The sequence below is a fragment of the Podarcis erhardii genome (genome assembly GCF_964252035.2).
Source record: "Podarcis erhardii genome assembly, chromosome: 8".
In the NCBI taxonomy this organism is placed as follows: domain Eukaryota; kingdom Metazoa; phylum Chordata; class Lepidosauria; order Squamata; family Lacertidae; genus Podarcis; species Podarcis erhardii.
The window spans coordinates 2,294,548-2,311,237 of NC_138499.1; the positions used below are offsets into that span (position 1 = coordinate 2,294,548).

At 47.8% G+C, this 16,690-nt stretch overlaps 1 protein-coding gene and 2 long non-coding RNA genes across 3 annotated transcripts in view; 1 reads left to right on the top strand and 2 right to left on the bottom strand.

Annotated features, from left to right (window-relative positions):
- LOC309349095 overlaps window positions 1-16,690 on the bottom strand; it is a 224,415-nt gene that overhangs the window by 3,497 nt on the left and 204,228 nt on the right. The gene's annotated exons all lie outside the window — the stretch shown is intronic.
- On the top strand, window positions 2,854-11,478 carry FUT11 (fucosyltransferase 11; the record flags this gene model as incomplete). Its single annotated transcript, XM_081874384.1, has 3 exons — window positions 2,854-3,660; window positions 8,989-9,614; window positions 10,931-11,478. 3 exons carry the CDS (start codon window positions 2,854-2,856, stop codon window positions 11,076-11,078), a joined length of 1,581 nt encoding a protein of 526 aa, XP_081730510.1. The 3' UTR covers window positions 11,079-11,478.
- Window positions 5,837-6,912, bottom strand: LOC309349055. Its single transcript, XR_014159637.1, has 3 exons — window positions 6,472-6,912; window positions 6,302-6,438; window positions 5,837-6,265 (listed from the first exon to the last, which is right to left on the bottom strand). It is a non-coding gene; the product is annotated as an uncharacterized lncRNA (long non-coding RNA).

Genomic DNA, 16,690 nt, shown 5'->3' on the forward strand with positions numbered 1-16,690 from the left:
GCAGGTGCACCTGAGTATTACATTAAAAGCTGGGGAAATAAACAGCCTTGCAAATTAAATCCACAAACCTGTTAGCTCATGCGCCTTTCTGTACCTACAGTCAAGAGTGGCAAATCAGCTTTTCTGGTTCCTCAGTCTCCCTTTGAGGCATGCACCTGCACTTTCAAATCTTAGGGTGTCTTGAATTTTAGCTCCCTGGCAAGAGCTGGAGAATGTTCCTAAGCTGTTCTGTGCAGGCCCCCATCCATGCACAAACAGCAGCACAAATATACTAGCCCACGTTCCCACACAGTGATGTTAGGTCATAGATGGCATATTTACGGCCCAAAATGGGGAATGAGGGGTAGAGCTCTAACTGATCTAGTTTCCTGGAGAGCATAATGTCGGAGTCCTGCCGTCATAGATGGTGCTTAGCATAGCATAGAAAGAAGACACAATGAGGCAGCGAGTATTTTCATAATGGCCGGGCAGCTCCTTCGAACCTCTCGCTTCCCCGGTAACTTTTATTATCCTTTGTCCTCACCAAACAGCATGGTCATCTGGCAATGTCTCACGTTACATGCCTGGTCAAGGTTTGACACTCCCCTCACCATATAAGGAAACACTGCCCAGAGGAAACACAACTCCATCTAAGGTCCTAATACATTGTAAAGCACAGAGTGCCGGTCAGCCGAGGTCAGGGGGCACCCTGTGGTATTTACAAGCCTCTGCCTTGGCTTTATGACTCCCACAGCATAAGAGCCCTGTTGGATCAGACCAGGCATAGGCAAACTCGGCCCTCCAGATGTTTTGGGACTACAACTCCCATCATCCCTAGCTAACAGGACCAGTGGTCAGGGATGATGGGAATTGTAGTTTCAAAACAGCTGGAGGGCCGAGTTTGCCTATGCCTGGATCAGACAAATGGTCTGTATAGTTCAGCAGCCTCTTCCAACAATGACCAACCAGATACCTATGGGGAATCCCCAAAAGCAGAAATGAGCGCAATAACTCCTGTCCCCTCTTCCCCACATGCTGAAACACAAGGCATTCTTACTTACTGCAGGTGACAAGGTCAGTGACTATTTATCAACTGTTGTTGGCATTAACAAGACACACTCCAACGCTTGTCGGTGGTGCAGAATGTATTCAGGGAAACTAGGATTGCAACCATTACCCTCACCTGAGATTGACCACGAACTGAAGGTATATGCAGACTACATAGAGGCGCTGTTTGTGTGTGTGTGTGTGTGTGTGTGTGACTTCACCCTAGTTTCCATGTGTTTAACGTAGGTGGATAATGGGGCACAGAGTTAAAACTTTAGGGAAATAATGGGGAAGGCAACTTGAAGAACACACATCACCTGCTGCTCTGGCAGAAACAAGCCTGTCTGCGCCTGAATTTGAAATTCACCCTCATAGTGATTTTCTATTTCAAGAGGTGTAACAGTAAAAATATTAGCAGACGCTTCTTTTAAACTTGCAGGGAGTTGGTTTTTTTAGCACAGATTTCCTAAAACCATGACTATTTATAGAATACCCTGGTTCCAGCATGTGTATGCACCTACTGAACACGAAGCTAAAATGCCAGGGGATAGCGTTGTTTCATTAAACCCAGAGCAGCTGTGTCTGCAAACTGGAGAGCTTTGTGTGATACTTACTTGTCATCTTGAGGGGTTTTTTTGTTTTTTAATAAGGAGTTCTGCTCAGTAAATTAACTAAATTAATTAACACAAAACCCATGACATTTCCCTCCTTGCAGCACTTGGCAAAGAGTTGGAAAGTAGCTAGAATTTTCATGTTTTCCTCTCCCATTTAAAATTGCATGTTTTTAACCTTATGTTGTTTAGTCGTTTAGTCATGTCCGCCTCTTTGTGACCCCCAGGCCCTCCTGTCTTCCACTGCCTCCCCCAGTTTGGTCAAACTCATGCTGGTCTCTTCGAGAACACTGTCCCACCATCTCGTCCTCTGTCGTCCCCTTCTCCTTGTGTCCTCCATCTTTCCCAACATCAGGGTCTTTTGCAGGGAATCTTCTCTTCTCATGAGGTGGCCAAAGTCTTGGAGCCTCAGCTTCAGGATCTGTCCTTCCAGGGAGCACTCAGGGCTGATTTCCTTCAGAATGGAGAGGTTGGATCTTCTTGCAGTCCATGGGACTCTCCAGAGTCTCCTCCAGCACCAGAATTCAAAAGCATCCATTCTTTGGCGATCAGCCTTCTTTATGGTCCAGCTCTCACTTCCATACATCACGACTGGGAAAACCATAACTTGAACTATATGGACCTTTGTCGGCAAGGTGATGTCTCTGCTTTTTAGGATTCTGTCTAGGTTTGTCATTGCTTTGAAGAAGAATACAGTACAGTGGTACCCTGGGTTAAGAACTTAATTCGTTCTGGAGGTCCATTCTTAACCTGAAACTGTTCTTAACCTGAAGCACTACTTTAGCTAATGGGGCCTCCTGCTACCGCCGTGCCGCAAGAGCACGATTTCTGTTCTCATCCTGAAGCAAAGTTCTTAACCTGAAGCACTATTTCTGCCTTAGTGGAGTGTGTAACCTGAAGCGTATGTAACCTGAAGCGTATGTAACCCGAGGTACCACTGTACACATATTCTGGGGAAGCCTTCTGTTCGGGGGTGGAGGCCTTATTATTGGAGAGCTCTTATTTTCGGGGGATGCCTTTATATTACAGCGAGAGGCAAAAGTCGAAGGAGGTCGGGGGTGTCTTACTTTTGGGGAAACCGGGTTATCTAAGACCTCAAAATTCCTCTCACACCGGCGGCGGGTGTTGAGCCGCGGAACCGGAGGCCGGACCGGAGGCCGCCCAGGGGCGGGCAGAGCAGGGCGCGGGGCCGAGGGGCCTCCTCTCAGGGAAGGCCATGGCTTTCGTGAGGCGCGCGAGGCGGCCCCTCATGGCGGCGGCGGCGGCCCTCTTCCTCCTGGCGCTCTTCGCCTCAGCGCGGGCCGAGAGAGGCGGCGGCGGCGGCGTCGCCGGCTGCGCCTCCTCAGGGCTGTGGGAGTCGGAGGCGCCCGAGGCCTGCCCGGCGGAGTTTCCCCCTCACGAAGCGGCGGCGGCGGCGGCCTCCTCCTTCCCTCAGCCGCCGGGCTTGGGGGTGGCGTCTGTGGCGGCGTCGCCGTCCTTCCGCGGCCCGGGCAACTCGGACCCCCGTCCCAACCGGGAGCTGCCCATCCTGCTGTGGTGGAGCGGCGGCCTCTTCCCGCACTTCCCGGGCTCGACGGCGCGGCTGGAGTGCGGCGGCGGCGGGGGCGGCGGCTCGTGCCTGGCGACCAAGGAGCGCCGGGCTCGGCTCCGGCGCCGGACGCGGGCGCTGCTCTTCTACGGGACGGACTTCCGCGCCTACGAGGCGCCGCTGCCTCGCCCGCCGCACCAGGCCTGGGCGCTGCTCCACGAGGAGTCGCCCATGAACAACTACCTGCTCTCGCACGCCGCCGGCGCCCGGCTCTTCAACTACACCGCCACCTTCCGCCGAGAGTCGGGCTACCCGCTCAGCCTCCAGTGGCTGCCCGACCTCGACTACCTGCGCCGCCCGCCCGCCCTCGGCCTGGCCCAGAAGGAGAGCGCCCGGCGCCGGGAAGGCCTGGCCGCCGTCCTCTACATCCAGTCCCACTGCGACGTCCCCTCCGACCGGGACAGGTACGTCCGCGAGCTGGCCAAGCACCTCCAGGTACATTTAGCCTCGCCCGGCGGCTCTCCGCTTTCACAATCTCTTGCAATTCATTGAGGGTGATTTTAGGTCAACGGTGTCCCTTTTAGCCGCTCCGAGCCGGGCTTCGGAAGGGGGGGGGAGGGGGGATATAAATAAAAATTTATTATTGTTATTTTATTATTCTCCTCGCGGAAATCCTCACGACGACCCTGTGAGGTGGGCCAGGTAGGAAAGGGGTCGCCCAGGAAGATCCGCAGGGGCTGAGCGGGGATTTGTTTATATATATGTGTGTGTGTGTTATTATTATTATTATTATTATTATTATTATTATTATTTATACCCCGCCCATCTGGCTGGGTTTCCTCAGCTACTCTGGGCAGCTTCCAACAAAACACTAAAATATAGTAACCTACTGAACATTAAAAGCTTCCCTAAACAGGGCTGCCTTCCCTAAACAGGGCTGTGTGTGTGTGTGTGTGTGTGTGTGTGTGTGTGTATATATATATATATATATATATATTGTATATTATACACACACACATATCATTGTTATTCACATTATCTCTTTTGCTCATTAGAGCCTATTGCAGGGGCCAGCAAACTTTTTCAGCAGGGGGCTAGTCCCACTGTCCCTCAAACCTTGCGGGGGCCAGACTATATTTTGAAAAGGGGGAAAAAAATGAATACCTGTGCCCCACAAATAACCCAGAGATGCATTTTAAATAAAAGCACACATGCTACTCATGTAAAAACACGCTGATTCCCGGACCATCCGTGGGCCAGATTGAGAAGGCGATTGGGCTGCATCCGTCCCTGGGCCTTAGGTTGCCTACCTCTAGCCTATTGACTTCCATCCCTTCCGTCTCCTGGCTTTCAAAATTAACCTTTATATCATTGCACTTTGTACGTTTTCCAGTTCTAGTTAATTCATTACAAAGGACATTAGAATCAATATTATCATCAAAAGGAGAAAGTTACCCATTACAAGTCTTCAGTCAACCCTGCTAGTGATGTTAATTGCTTACAGTGATCTTTCAGATATCGTGTAAGTTTGCTCCAGCCCTTTTGGAATACTTGATCATCCTGGTTTCGGATTTTCCTGTTGACTTCGCCAGTTTTGCAAAGTCCATCATTTTTATCTGCCACTCTTCTTACGTTGGTACTTGTTTCCATTTTGGGGCTAAAAGAGTTCTTGCTGCTGTTGTTGTATACATAAACAGTTTTCTATCTTCCTTTGGTATCTCTTCTCCCACTATACCCAATAAAAAGGCTTCTGTTTTTTTAACAAAATTATTTTTTTAAACATTTTCTTTAATTCATTATATATCATTTCCCAGAAAGCCATTACCTCTTTACATGTCATCTATTACATGGCCATCTATTCCAGGGGTGCCAACTTCAATAAAATATTGGGCGCGCATCATAATAACCCACCCTCTTTTGCACACCTTCCAGAAACTTTGAGCTGCTTGGAGGAAAAGGTGGGTATGAACGTAATAAACAAATTGTACAATAATAATCGTCCAGCATCCTCTTCTCACAGTGGCCTTAATGCTCCTAAGAACCTAGGAATCTAGGTAGACTGCCTCTGGGCCGGGAGGTTCCACAAGAACCCAGGTAGAGCCAGGCCACTGGCCTTCCTTACAACACAATACTGAGAGGTATAGGGCTCTTCCAAATTCACTTTGTGGCCCGAGGCTGAGGAAGTAAACATTCCAGATTGTGGCTTAAGGTACGAAGAGGCCTGCTGGATCAGTCCAGTGGCCTACTCAGTCCTGTTCTCAGAGTGGACAAGCACATTGTCCCCATGAGAAACCCGCAAACAGGACCTGAGGACCAGAGCCTTCTCACTTCCTTGGAGAACAACTGGGATTCAGAGAATTTGTCCAGTCTTCTTTTAAAGCCATCTAGTTCTCTTTCTCACCCTGCCTTTCTATCCCTACCCATCCTGCTTTTCCTCTCAGAGATCCATGTCTGTTTGTGACATCACAGAAACTTTGACTTCACCGTAGCCATTACACTTTGACATCATCGTAGCCATTGGCAACAACTAGAGAAACACCTGCAACCCCCCCCCATTGAGAGGGGGCAAGAAAGAACACTAAACATGTATGCATTTAGGAACTTAGCATTGCATTTGTTTTATATGAAACCAGTCAGACACAGTTTTGCTTTTTTAAAAAAAGGCATTTAGGAAAATAAACTTCCTTGCTTCAGTCCTGCTGTTCTCTTCATTACTTTCATGATTGGTCTTGGGGAAAACCTCACCGGCTTCCTGGAAGGCAAACAACACGTTGAGTGGGATGGCCTCCGTCCAGCAGCCTCAGCCAGACCCTCCACTGGCTGCTGCCTGGTAACTTCACCCCGGACGTCCTGGTCAACTTCCGCTGGTTTCTGCCCATGAATATCCACTGGTTCCATTCACCCTGCGCCCAGAGGATGGCATCTGCCACCCCCTGAGCACGTATTTCCCAGCCACAACACTACTTACCTGGACCACGTCCGAATGCTCCCATACACACACGCAGACACACAACATTCGCAACCTCCCATTTGCACTCACAGACACACACCATCTGCCATCCCGTGAAGAATGTCTGTGGACGCATTCACTCACCAGCTGCTCTGCATTCTCTCTCTCTCTCTCACACACACACACACACCCAGCTTCAAGTCATGAATCTCCACACAGCTTCTGCCAACTGACTTCCAAAGGTGACCTTCAGCCAGCTGACATCTGCAGCACCTTAGGCCACCCGCTGGCTTCTGACTGCAAACTCCACCAGCCACCAACACCTGTCATCTTCTGCCAGGTGTGTTACCAGACACCAGACAACTTCTGACTGTGGAAATTAGCTGCCTTCAAGCTGCGATCCCACCCAGCAAGCGGACTTGCCTTCTCCCTGTTGCTCAGCATCCCATTGTGTGATGAGTGCCTCTTTCCTCCTGCCATTTTGCCTCCCTGACGAAGGAGACCCTCCAGAGCTGAGTGCCACAGCTGCTGCCCACTGAGGTCTGGGCTGGGAAGAGGGAGAAGCCCACCTTTATAGCCATGCAACTGACAGATGCCTTTGTGACATCATAGACAGCCCCCAGCCAATGGGAGCAGCTGTGGACGTGTCACCATAACCTGTTTGAGCATCACAACTGTGGCTGCACCTCAGCACCAATGGGCCATTTGTTCACTTACTAATAAAAAGTCATATAGCCCACTTCTTATCCATACCAGGGAAGGGAACACCTTAAAACTGAGGGGGAGGGAACATTTTTTATCCTAAGGATCGTATCCCCTTACGGTCAGGCAGTGCAGGCCAGAGGTGGGTGGAGCTAGAAGCAAAAATGAGCAGAGCAATGAGTGCAGCTCTCATCTTTGTACAGGAGGCTCCATTCCAGAACATAAGAAGAGTGTGTTGGATCAGGCCAGTGGTCCAGCATCCTGATCTCACAGTGGCCAACTGGATGCTTGAGGGTCCCGCTCCCCTCTGGTGGTTTCCAGCAACTGGTATTCAGAAGCATTTCCTCCTCCAAGTTGCCCTCTCCTCCATAAATTTGTTTGGTCCTCTTAAAACCACTGCCTCCTGTGGGAGTGAGTTCCACAGATTAACTGCTTGAAGTCTATCTGTTCTGAATCATCCCAACACTCAGCTGTACACAACACTGTACACATCCCAACACTCGGATGTACACAAGTTCTAGCGTTATGAGAGAGGGAAGAAAAACACTTTCTATGCCATGCATAATTTTGTAAAATTATGTCACCTCTTACACGTCTTTCTTTGAAAGTCATGTTGGCTGACCCTAACTCATCCTGGCTGCAGCCATGCAGAATTGCAAAGAAAAAAAAGGTTTGGTGTGTTCATTGTTCCAATCTGGTGGAACACTCTGTCACAAAAGACTAGGGCCCTGCGGGAATTGACATCTTTCCGCAGGGCCTGCAAGACAGAGCTATTCCACCAGGCCTTTGGCCAGGGCACAGCCTGACTCCCTCCCTCGGCAATCTTCGCGGAGCTCTGGCCCAAGGGTTGCCAGTGGCTTGATTTGAATTAATTTTATAATGAATGATTTTAGAGTATTGTTTGTGCTGTACTTTTGTACTGTTTTATTGTTCTTAGCTGCCCTGAGCCCAGCTTCGGCTGGGGAGGGCGGGATATAAATAAAATTTATTATTATTATTATTATTATTATTATTATTATTATTATTATTCTAGAGCAATCTGACTCATGGGCCTCAAGTGACTTGCTCAGTAAAGTCTTAAGTGAAAGTGTAGATTTTGTGTGCGTTGTTTTCTTGTAGTCTTCATCCATTAAAAAACAAAACTGTTGGGCTTCAACTGTAGGCTAAATATCTGGGTCAGAGGGTGGTAGCCAGCCCTGTGCCAGTGTGCCGTTCCTCTGGTTTAGCAGCACCACAAAACATTTTGCCCTTCCCCAGAGTCTGTGCCAGGGGGTCCCCTAACCCCACCCCCCCAGAGCTGATTTTGAGGGTGCAAGTGCGGAGGAGTTGAAGGCAAGGGGAAAGTTCTCTTGTGCAAGCACAGCAAGTCTTGGATACTGCCCAGAATACATGCCTCCTGAGGATTTATATGATTCTGAGCCAGATGGGTGGAGTATAGATAACGATGTTGTTCACCTAACTGGCATGTAACAGACCAAATAGGAGAAAATCAGTTTGAGGAGAGAGAGAAATGGAAACAGAATGGAGAGCCCTGTTTATTACATCAAAGTATCGGGACAGGAACCCCCTTCTGTGCACTCAGCTTATATTTAAAGCACGTGGCTTCCTCGCAGAAATCCTGGGTGCTGTACAGTGGATGCTCGGGTTGCGAATGTGATCCATGCGGGATGCACATTCGCAACCCACGTCTGCACATGCGCAGGTTGTGATTTGGTGCTTCTGTGCATGTGCAAAGCGCGATTCGGCGCATGCATGACCGCCGAAACCCGGAAGTAACCCGTCCCAGTACTTCTGGGTTTCGGCGGTCCGCAACCCAAACACAACCTGAAGCGGCTGTAACCCGAGGTATGACTGTAGTTTTTCCCTCAGACTCTCCTTCCAATGGAGGCTTTTAAGCAGAGGTTGGACAGCAGTACATCAGGGATTCCTTAGTTGTGATTCTTGCTTTGCCAGGGGCTTGGACTAGATGGATCCCTTTCAGCTCTGTGATCTACAATTCTTGGAACCCTTAACAAACTACAGTGCACAGGTTCTCTCTCTCTTTTTTGGCAATGGGGTGGTGGTGCATTTTTGATGTGTGTTTAGCACTTGGAAACACATTTGGATTGGAGTGAGCAGGTGGGGCCAGAACCCAGCTGTTTCTTTTTCAGGATGATTTCTTTCTGTTGTAGGTGGACTCTTACGGGGCATGCCTGAACAACCGAGAGCTTCCCAGCGCGAGGCTGAAGGACACTTCTACAGCCACTACAGAGGACTCTGAGTTCATGGCTCTTATATCCAAGTACAAGTTCCACCTGGCGATGGAGAATGCCATCTGCCGCGACTACATGACGGAGAAGCTTTGGCGGCCAATGCACGTCGGAGCCGTTCCTATATATCGAGGCTCCCCATCGGTACGTGACTGGATGCCGGACAATCATTCCATCATCCTCATCGATGACTTTGAGAGCCCCAAAGAGCTAGCAGAATACATTAATTTTCTGGACAGGAATCCGGAGAAATATTTGGAATACCTGAAGTACAAGAGTCCCGGTGGCATTACGAACCGGTTCTTGGTGGAGAGCATGGAGAGGCGGGAATGGGGACTGAATGATATGACCCGGCCTAATTATTTGAACGGGTTCGAGTGCTATGTCTGCGACAAAGTAAATGCCAGAATGAAGGCGGAGGAGGAGCATAGGAAGTCTCGTGGGAAAGTGCCGGCCCCTGAGCCTGAAATCGCCCAGTTCTCACACATGGGGTGCCCACCACCAGCACCCGGGTATGGAAATATCGAAGACATTCCTGATGGAGACAGGTACTAGCCGTTGTCGTGGAATATGCAGCTGTCCTTAAGAAAGCTGAGGATTGTGCAGTGCTTGCTCTGCTGGTGTTTTGCACCAGCAGGATGTTGATGGATTAATTACATTTCTGGGCTGGTTCACTCCAGTGGAGATCCTTCTGTGGACCGGATCATGCGCGTGCATGAGCGGTGCGCCCGCGATTTCCTGCGTCTGCATCTGCTGTGCAGACGCGATTTCCGGCGCCATGGAAGTGAGTCCCTGCTCTGCGCTGCGCCGGTTTAGCGCATCACACGGGGACTCGCTAAGTGGACGGCTCAGTTTGGGGGCAGCTCGAGGGCTGGTTAAACAACCCCCCATGGGCCGCTTGTGGCCCATGGGCCTTAGGTTGCCGACCCCTGAATAAGAACATTATAGAGCATAAAAGAACATCACAAATACATCATAAACACTACAGAATAATTAACAAATCATCAGTGAAACAACTGCAACCTATCAAACATGGGGAACAAAGCGACAGCTAAAAAATAAGCTAAATATCGCAATTAAAGCAAAAGTCATAACCTATAAAGCATTTATAACCTATAAAGCAAAATAAACCACCTTAAAATATCAGCCAAAAAATGAACTAAGCACACACACATTCTCCACACCCGCATGACTCATAATCTTCCACTCTGTTCAGCTCATTAAAATATGCATCCACATAACGCAGCAACTCCCTTCTGAAGGTTCCTCGGGCTGGCGGTGGGGCAGTACAGGTGAAACCACCCACCCCCTGATGGCAGAAAAACTTTTTCTCCCCTCACAATTCTCCCTCTGAAACAACTCCCTTATGAAGGGAGGGTGGGGCAAGGCAGGTGGGAAAAGCTGTTGCCTGCTGGCCAACACAGAAAGTTGTGCAAGAGAATGTGTTCGAACTCAGAAGTGACTTGGAAACGTCCTAAAGATTGTCACTAAAACCTCACTAAAAGGGCATTTTCAGGCTTTTCCAGTGGGTTTCAGATTACAGTGGTGCCTCGCAAGACGAAATTAATCCGTTCCATGAGTCTATTTGTTTTGTGGTTTTTTCGTCTTGCAAAGCACGGCTATTTGCGGCTATTAACGGCTTAGCGGCAATTAACGGCTTAGCGGCTTTAAGAAAAAGGAAACAAACTCGCAAGAACTCACAAGACGTTTCGTCTTGCGAAGCAAGCCCATAGGGAAATTCGTCTTGCGGAACGACTCAAAAAACGGAAAACTCTTTCGTCTTGCGCGTTTTTCGTCTTGCGAGGTACCACTGTATACACGATTTCCCGACTCTCTGCACTCATTTTCTTGATTTGCTTTTTAGCTGGAAGGAGATGTGGCTGCAGGATTACTGGCAGAGCCTTGATCAGGCTGAAGCCCTCACAGCCATGATTCACCACAACGAGTCGCATCAGGGGAGATTCTGGGACTACATGCACCAAGTCTTCATGAAGAGAACCCAGCAAAACTAACCAGACTTGTTATTCAAGTGTCTTCATTGTTATGAGAGGCAAGCAGGGCATCCACAGATTTACCAGCACCGAAATTGCTGTTCCAGGACAACTTGGAAATCATCTTTTATATAAGGTATTCTCACTTTGGAGATTACTTTTTAAAAAAATTCTTGCTTCCAAGAAAAGGCCAATTTCGAACCAGCTTTTGGTTCATTTGCCACTGCTCCAAGACGAGGAAACCTCCCTCATCTGTGGGGCAAAGAAAAGTATTCAGCATTTCTGCTGCTTCAGCGACTCTCAGAAAGTACTTTTTGGTGTGTATGTGCCAAATTCCTTAACACGGACTGTTGGGCTTACTGTAAAAGTCCTGAATGGTTGCACTTCAGGGATTACCTCCATTCATAAGTATTCTTCAACATACATTGGTTTCTTTATTATTTTTGATATATTTCATTTAATATGAAAGAGAACAGAACAAGAGTTTACATAAGCTCAGCTATGCAGTATTCAAATAACCAATTCTCGATGGGCTGAAATATGTTATGAACTGTGCTGAAATATGTTATGAACTTATTGTGGTGCATTTCCTCAATTTGTAGAGACTACACAAGTTGCTCACTGTTCCCCCAGTGATGCGATGGGTGTGAGGCAGCAGTAAATCACACTGAGCAAGTTGGAGTTAACTCTTCGTTAGCAAACGCAGGATCTGGGAGTGTCAGGCCTAGTGAGCAGAGCAACCCATCTTTGGTAGATCTTGCCCCATGGATCAGTTGCTGAAACTGAAAGTCCCCGTCTTCTCACAGGTGCCTCAGTGTTAGAAACAGAGATATGAAAGCTAGGAGCGAAATGACACCCTAAACCTAGGTTATGGGCACAACAACGGAATATAACAAGACAACAAAGCTGAAAATGAATGAATTGCAGCTAAAATCTTACGTTTGTTTTTCCCATGGTCTAGTCCTCATCTGAAGATGGCAAAAAACAGAGGGATGCTTCCCCTACCCGCTCCCTTCATAGTCATATGAGGGTCCGTCAAAATGCTGCCTTTCTGTAAGGCCAGCTGAGAGGCAGAACCTATCAGCTTGCCTGATACTGCAATGATTTCTTGGAAGTTGAGCGGGCAGGAATTTCTCCTCCCATCTCAGCGCCAGCAGTGGCGGTTTTAATCTGAAATCTTGGGTGCAGTACTGCGCCCAGAGCTCAGAAATTGCTTGCACTAATGAAATTCCCAGTTGCAAAATGTGCCTAGAACAATGGGAGTTTTGAACGCTGAGCTGCCCAAGTTCCCCTCCTTTTCGGTGTTTCCCCCAAGCAATCAGACTGTGCGTGCGCGAAGCCAATTTCTTTCTCCTTTTCATGCCTCCTGGTTCTGGGAGACCGGCGGGAAAGGAGCTTTTTGCGGCAGGAGGGGGAGACACCTGTGCCTCTTCCCCGACCAGACTCCTCTCTCCTTCTTGGCCTCCGTTCTCTTCTGCCTCTGATGCAGGACTTCTCTGCCACAGACTCTTCCTGCTCACCAAGCCCTGTCACCTTCTGTTTCTGACGCCTCCTCCTTCCATTCCTTTCCCTCCCCTCCCTCTGACCATTCACTGTCACCCCACCATCAATCCCTCGGCTCTGAGCCTTTCCTTGGGGTTCCCCAGCCAGTTCCATCATTCCTCTGTGTCCATGACATGATGGTTTTATTAGGCTGGTAATGACAGGTAGCTTGATGCGGGAAAGGAATTGGAGTTAGGAGCAATGGACATTTGTGCTGATTTCCGTCAGTTTTTTTAAAAATAATAATAATTAAAGTTTATTGACAAATGCATACAGAATACAATAGAAATTGTTAATGTGCAGAGAAAGATGACGGGCAGAATCCGAGACCAGGAGAAAGAGACAGTGGAAGAAGATTGGAAGAAATTTAAGGACTATCTTAATAAATATTACAAGATTAAAGAATGTTAGATTGACATGGACTTAAAAATATTGGTTTTCAGAGACATTAGAGTAAGAAAAGGAAGGGAATTAGTAAAAAACTTTTGGGAAATAAGGGAATGGAGTTGCTGATGGGATAATGAAACTAGAATACAAAACGGTGAGGTATGAGGAAGTCGGGGAAATAAGGTTGAGAAAATAAGCTTTGAAATTATACTTGTTTTTTGTTTGTGTTTGTTTTCATTGTAGTTGTTTTGTATTTGTATGTTCTTATTGGAAAATTTAATAAATATTATTAAAAAAAAAAAGAAATTGTTAATGTGGCTAATAGCAAGAAACGTGAAAGGAGAAAAATAAAACACAGGTGCAGAGGAGGGGTAAAATACCAAGAAACTACTGAGATGAGAATACAGTGCCACATTCAATTGTTCCATAGGAGAAATAAAAATTGGGTCAGTGTACTTGTCTGTAGAGCAGAGGGGGGTTAGTGGGCTGTTCAGTGGAGTTTGCATAGGAGAGAAACGTGAGTAAAAAAGATCCATTCTCGATGAACCATGAGTGACTCTCTGTTAATATGCCCTGTGGAACGCCCTCCCACAGGTGTCAAAGAGAACAACAACTACAGTGGTGCCCCGCAAGACGAACGCCTCGCAAGACGGAAAACCCGCTAGACGAAAGGGTTTTCCGTTTTGGAGGCGCTTCGCAAAACGAATTTCCCTATGGGCTTGCTTCGCAAGACGAAATGTCTTGCGAGTTCCTGCGGGTTTTTTCCCCTCCCCCCCCCTTTCCTAAGCCGCTTATCAGCTGATCCGCTGATAAGCCGCTTAACAGCTGATCGCTAAAAGCCGCTAAACCGCTAAAAGCCGCTAATCCACTAAGCTGTCAATGGGCTTGGTTCGCAAGACGAAAAAACCGCTATACGAAGAGCCTCACGGAACGGATTAATTTCATCTTGCGAGGCACCACTGTACCAGACTTTTAGAAGACAGCTGAAGGCAGCCCTGTTTAGGGAAGCTTTTAATGTTTAATAGGTTATTGTATTTTAGTGTTTTGTTGGAAGCTGCCCAGAGTGGCTGGGGAAGCCCAGCCTTATGGGCGGGGTATAAATAATAAATTAGTATTATTATTACAATGTCCTGTACTTTCACTCACTACACCTCCTAGGAAGGAGGTGGTGACTTCCAATGGGCAGCCCCTGTAAATCTGGCTGCAGCAAGAATGCTTCGTCCTTCAGTTTAATAAAAGTTTCCCCCCCCCCCCCCAACATTTTTCTGTTCACAGAGGTACATTTCTGTTTACAGAATTAAAAAGGCTATGCAGTGGATTGTTGGAAGTACATTCAAGTCCAGTTTCTGTACTTATATGGGTCAAGATGTGTTGCAAACACTAGTTTTAACCAAGTCTGTTCTTCCTTTACCCTTAAAACTCACGCTGTGTGCAAACGTAGCTCTTCAATAAGAGGCATACAAACGTTATATTTATTCTTTATCCAGATACTTGGAATCTAGCACAATTTTCTGTCTCCAGGTAGTAGAGAACAGATGCTATGTGTCGTAGGTATGACTAGTCACCTGCTGGACAGAAGTCATGGGGGTGCATATGGCACAAGAGCCCCTGGCCTTCAGCGAACATTCCCTGGAGACCAAGGTGGCTGGCTGACCTGTCCTGTGGAATGCCATCCCATCAGACGTCAAAGAGATGAGTAACTACATAACCTTTAGAGGTCATCTGAAGGCAGCCCTGAATTGGGAATCTTTTTAATGTGTAATTTTTTATTATGTTTTTATATATGTTGGAAGCCACCTAGAGTGGCCACAGCAACCAAGTCTAATGGTGTGTGTTACAAATAATAAATTGTTATCGTTCTGAAAGGATACCCTGAATAATCCAAAGGGAAATGATGGTGATTGTTCAATACCATAGGGTGGGTTTCCACTGCCCCCCCCCAAAGGAATAAACAAAAGCATTTCTTTTTCTGAACATAAAACCATGCTCAGTTTTTCTTATCACAATCTAATGCAAATCGGGGCTCCCAAAATGAAAGATGAGTAACTGCGGTACTTGCCATGCTTATGGTCCATAGCCTTGCATGTCGATGATCTGAATAGCCACCTCTCTTCTCTGCATTGAGGTAGCCTCACCTTAGCTAGGCCACCCATTTGGGTTTAACCCTGGAATGCCCCCTCCCAAAGTATCCTCTGCAGCAGGTTGCTCTGCTGTTTCCTAACCACGAATTGTGCACCACAACATTCCTGTACTCCACGTGTTTTAGCACTTGAGAGCGAGCAGTACCACAGCTGCTCCTGGCGAGACCCAGTGTATCCTAGCTTTTCCAGGATGCACCTCTGGGTGAAGTGGGATTTTTTCACATTGCAGCCTTTTTTCACATTGCTAAGATTAAGATGCCTGGGAAGGTGGAGGTGACAAAAGAACTGGAAGATAAATAATCCCAAAGGGCAGGTAGGAAGTGGGATGCTCCTCCAGATGTTGACATCACCTCTGAGGAACCACATCCCTGCCAGAAGGGTGGAAGTTTCCCAAGGCAGTCTGAACGTACACACCGGGGCTGTAGAACAAGTTGAATTTGGCTCAAGTTCTCAATTCAGGACAAAGCTGGTTTTGGCACAAGCGTGAACACCATTGGCAGTGTTTCTTGGGAGAACTGGAATTCCTTACATTGATTTTATTTTTATATACCATTTTTTTCGCTCTATAGGACGCACTTTTCCCCCTCTAAAAATGAAAGGGAAATGTGTATGCGTCCTATGGAGCGAATGCAGGCTCCTTGGCTTCAGCGATAGCAACATGAAGCCTCCGAAGCGCAGAGGGAGTGCTCCCTCCGCGCTCCGGAGGCTACGCGTTGCTTTCGCTGAAGCCTGGAGAGTGAGAGGGGTCAGTGCGCACCAACCCCTCTCGCTCTCCAGGCTTCAGGGATAGCTGCCTGAAGCCTTTGGAGCGCAGCGCGAGGTCCCACTGCGCTCCAAAGGCTTCAGCCACGCACCTGCCTGGAAGCCGGAGGAGGAACAGAAGGGTCTCCTATTCTCCTGCTTCGCTTGAAGGGGTGCTGCACAGAGAGGGAGAACTGCGCAGCGCCCCTTCAGCAACGCGCCTGCCCTGGCTTCTGCCTTAGCCATGCGCAGCCTCTTTGGGCAGGGGGATCCTTCATCCCGCTGCCCTGAAGAGGCTTGGTGCGGTTATCCCAGAAGCCAGAACAGCCACACGGTATCCCAGAAGCCAGATCCTTCTTGCTGTTCTGGCTTCTGGGATTCAAAATATTTTTTTCCTTGTTTTCCTCTCCCCCCCCCCCCCCAAACTAGGTGCGTCTTATCATGTGGTGCGTCCTATAGAGGGAAAAATACGGTATATTTTTTTATATATAGTGCATGGAATAAACAGCCTTCCAAGGCCCCACACTAGTGACTCTTGAGGGAAAAGGATCTACCTAGGTGTAAATTGTACTAGTTTAAGAAAAACACAGATAATCTAGATGGAGAATGTTAAATGCAAGAGTCTTAATATCCCTTCGTTTTAGAAGTTGCAAGGATATGTTATCTACCACAGTTGTTGTTTCAACTTCTAACACTAGGTGGCGCAAGCGAGTTATTTTTGCACTCTCTTCCAATGAGAAATTATAGAGCCAGAGATTTGTTGCACAAATCAAGACTCCCAATCAGCCAATATAGAGTAATTGCAAGAGGAAGGAATAAGGA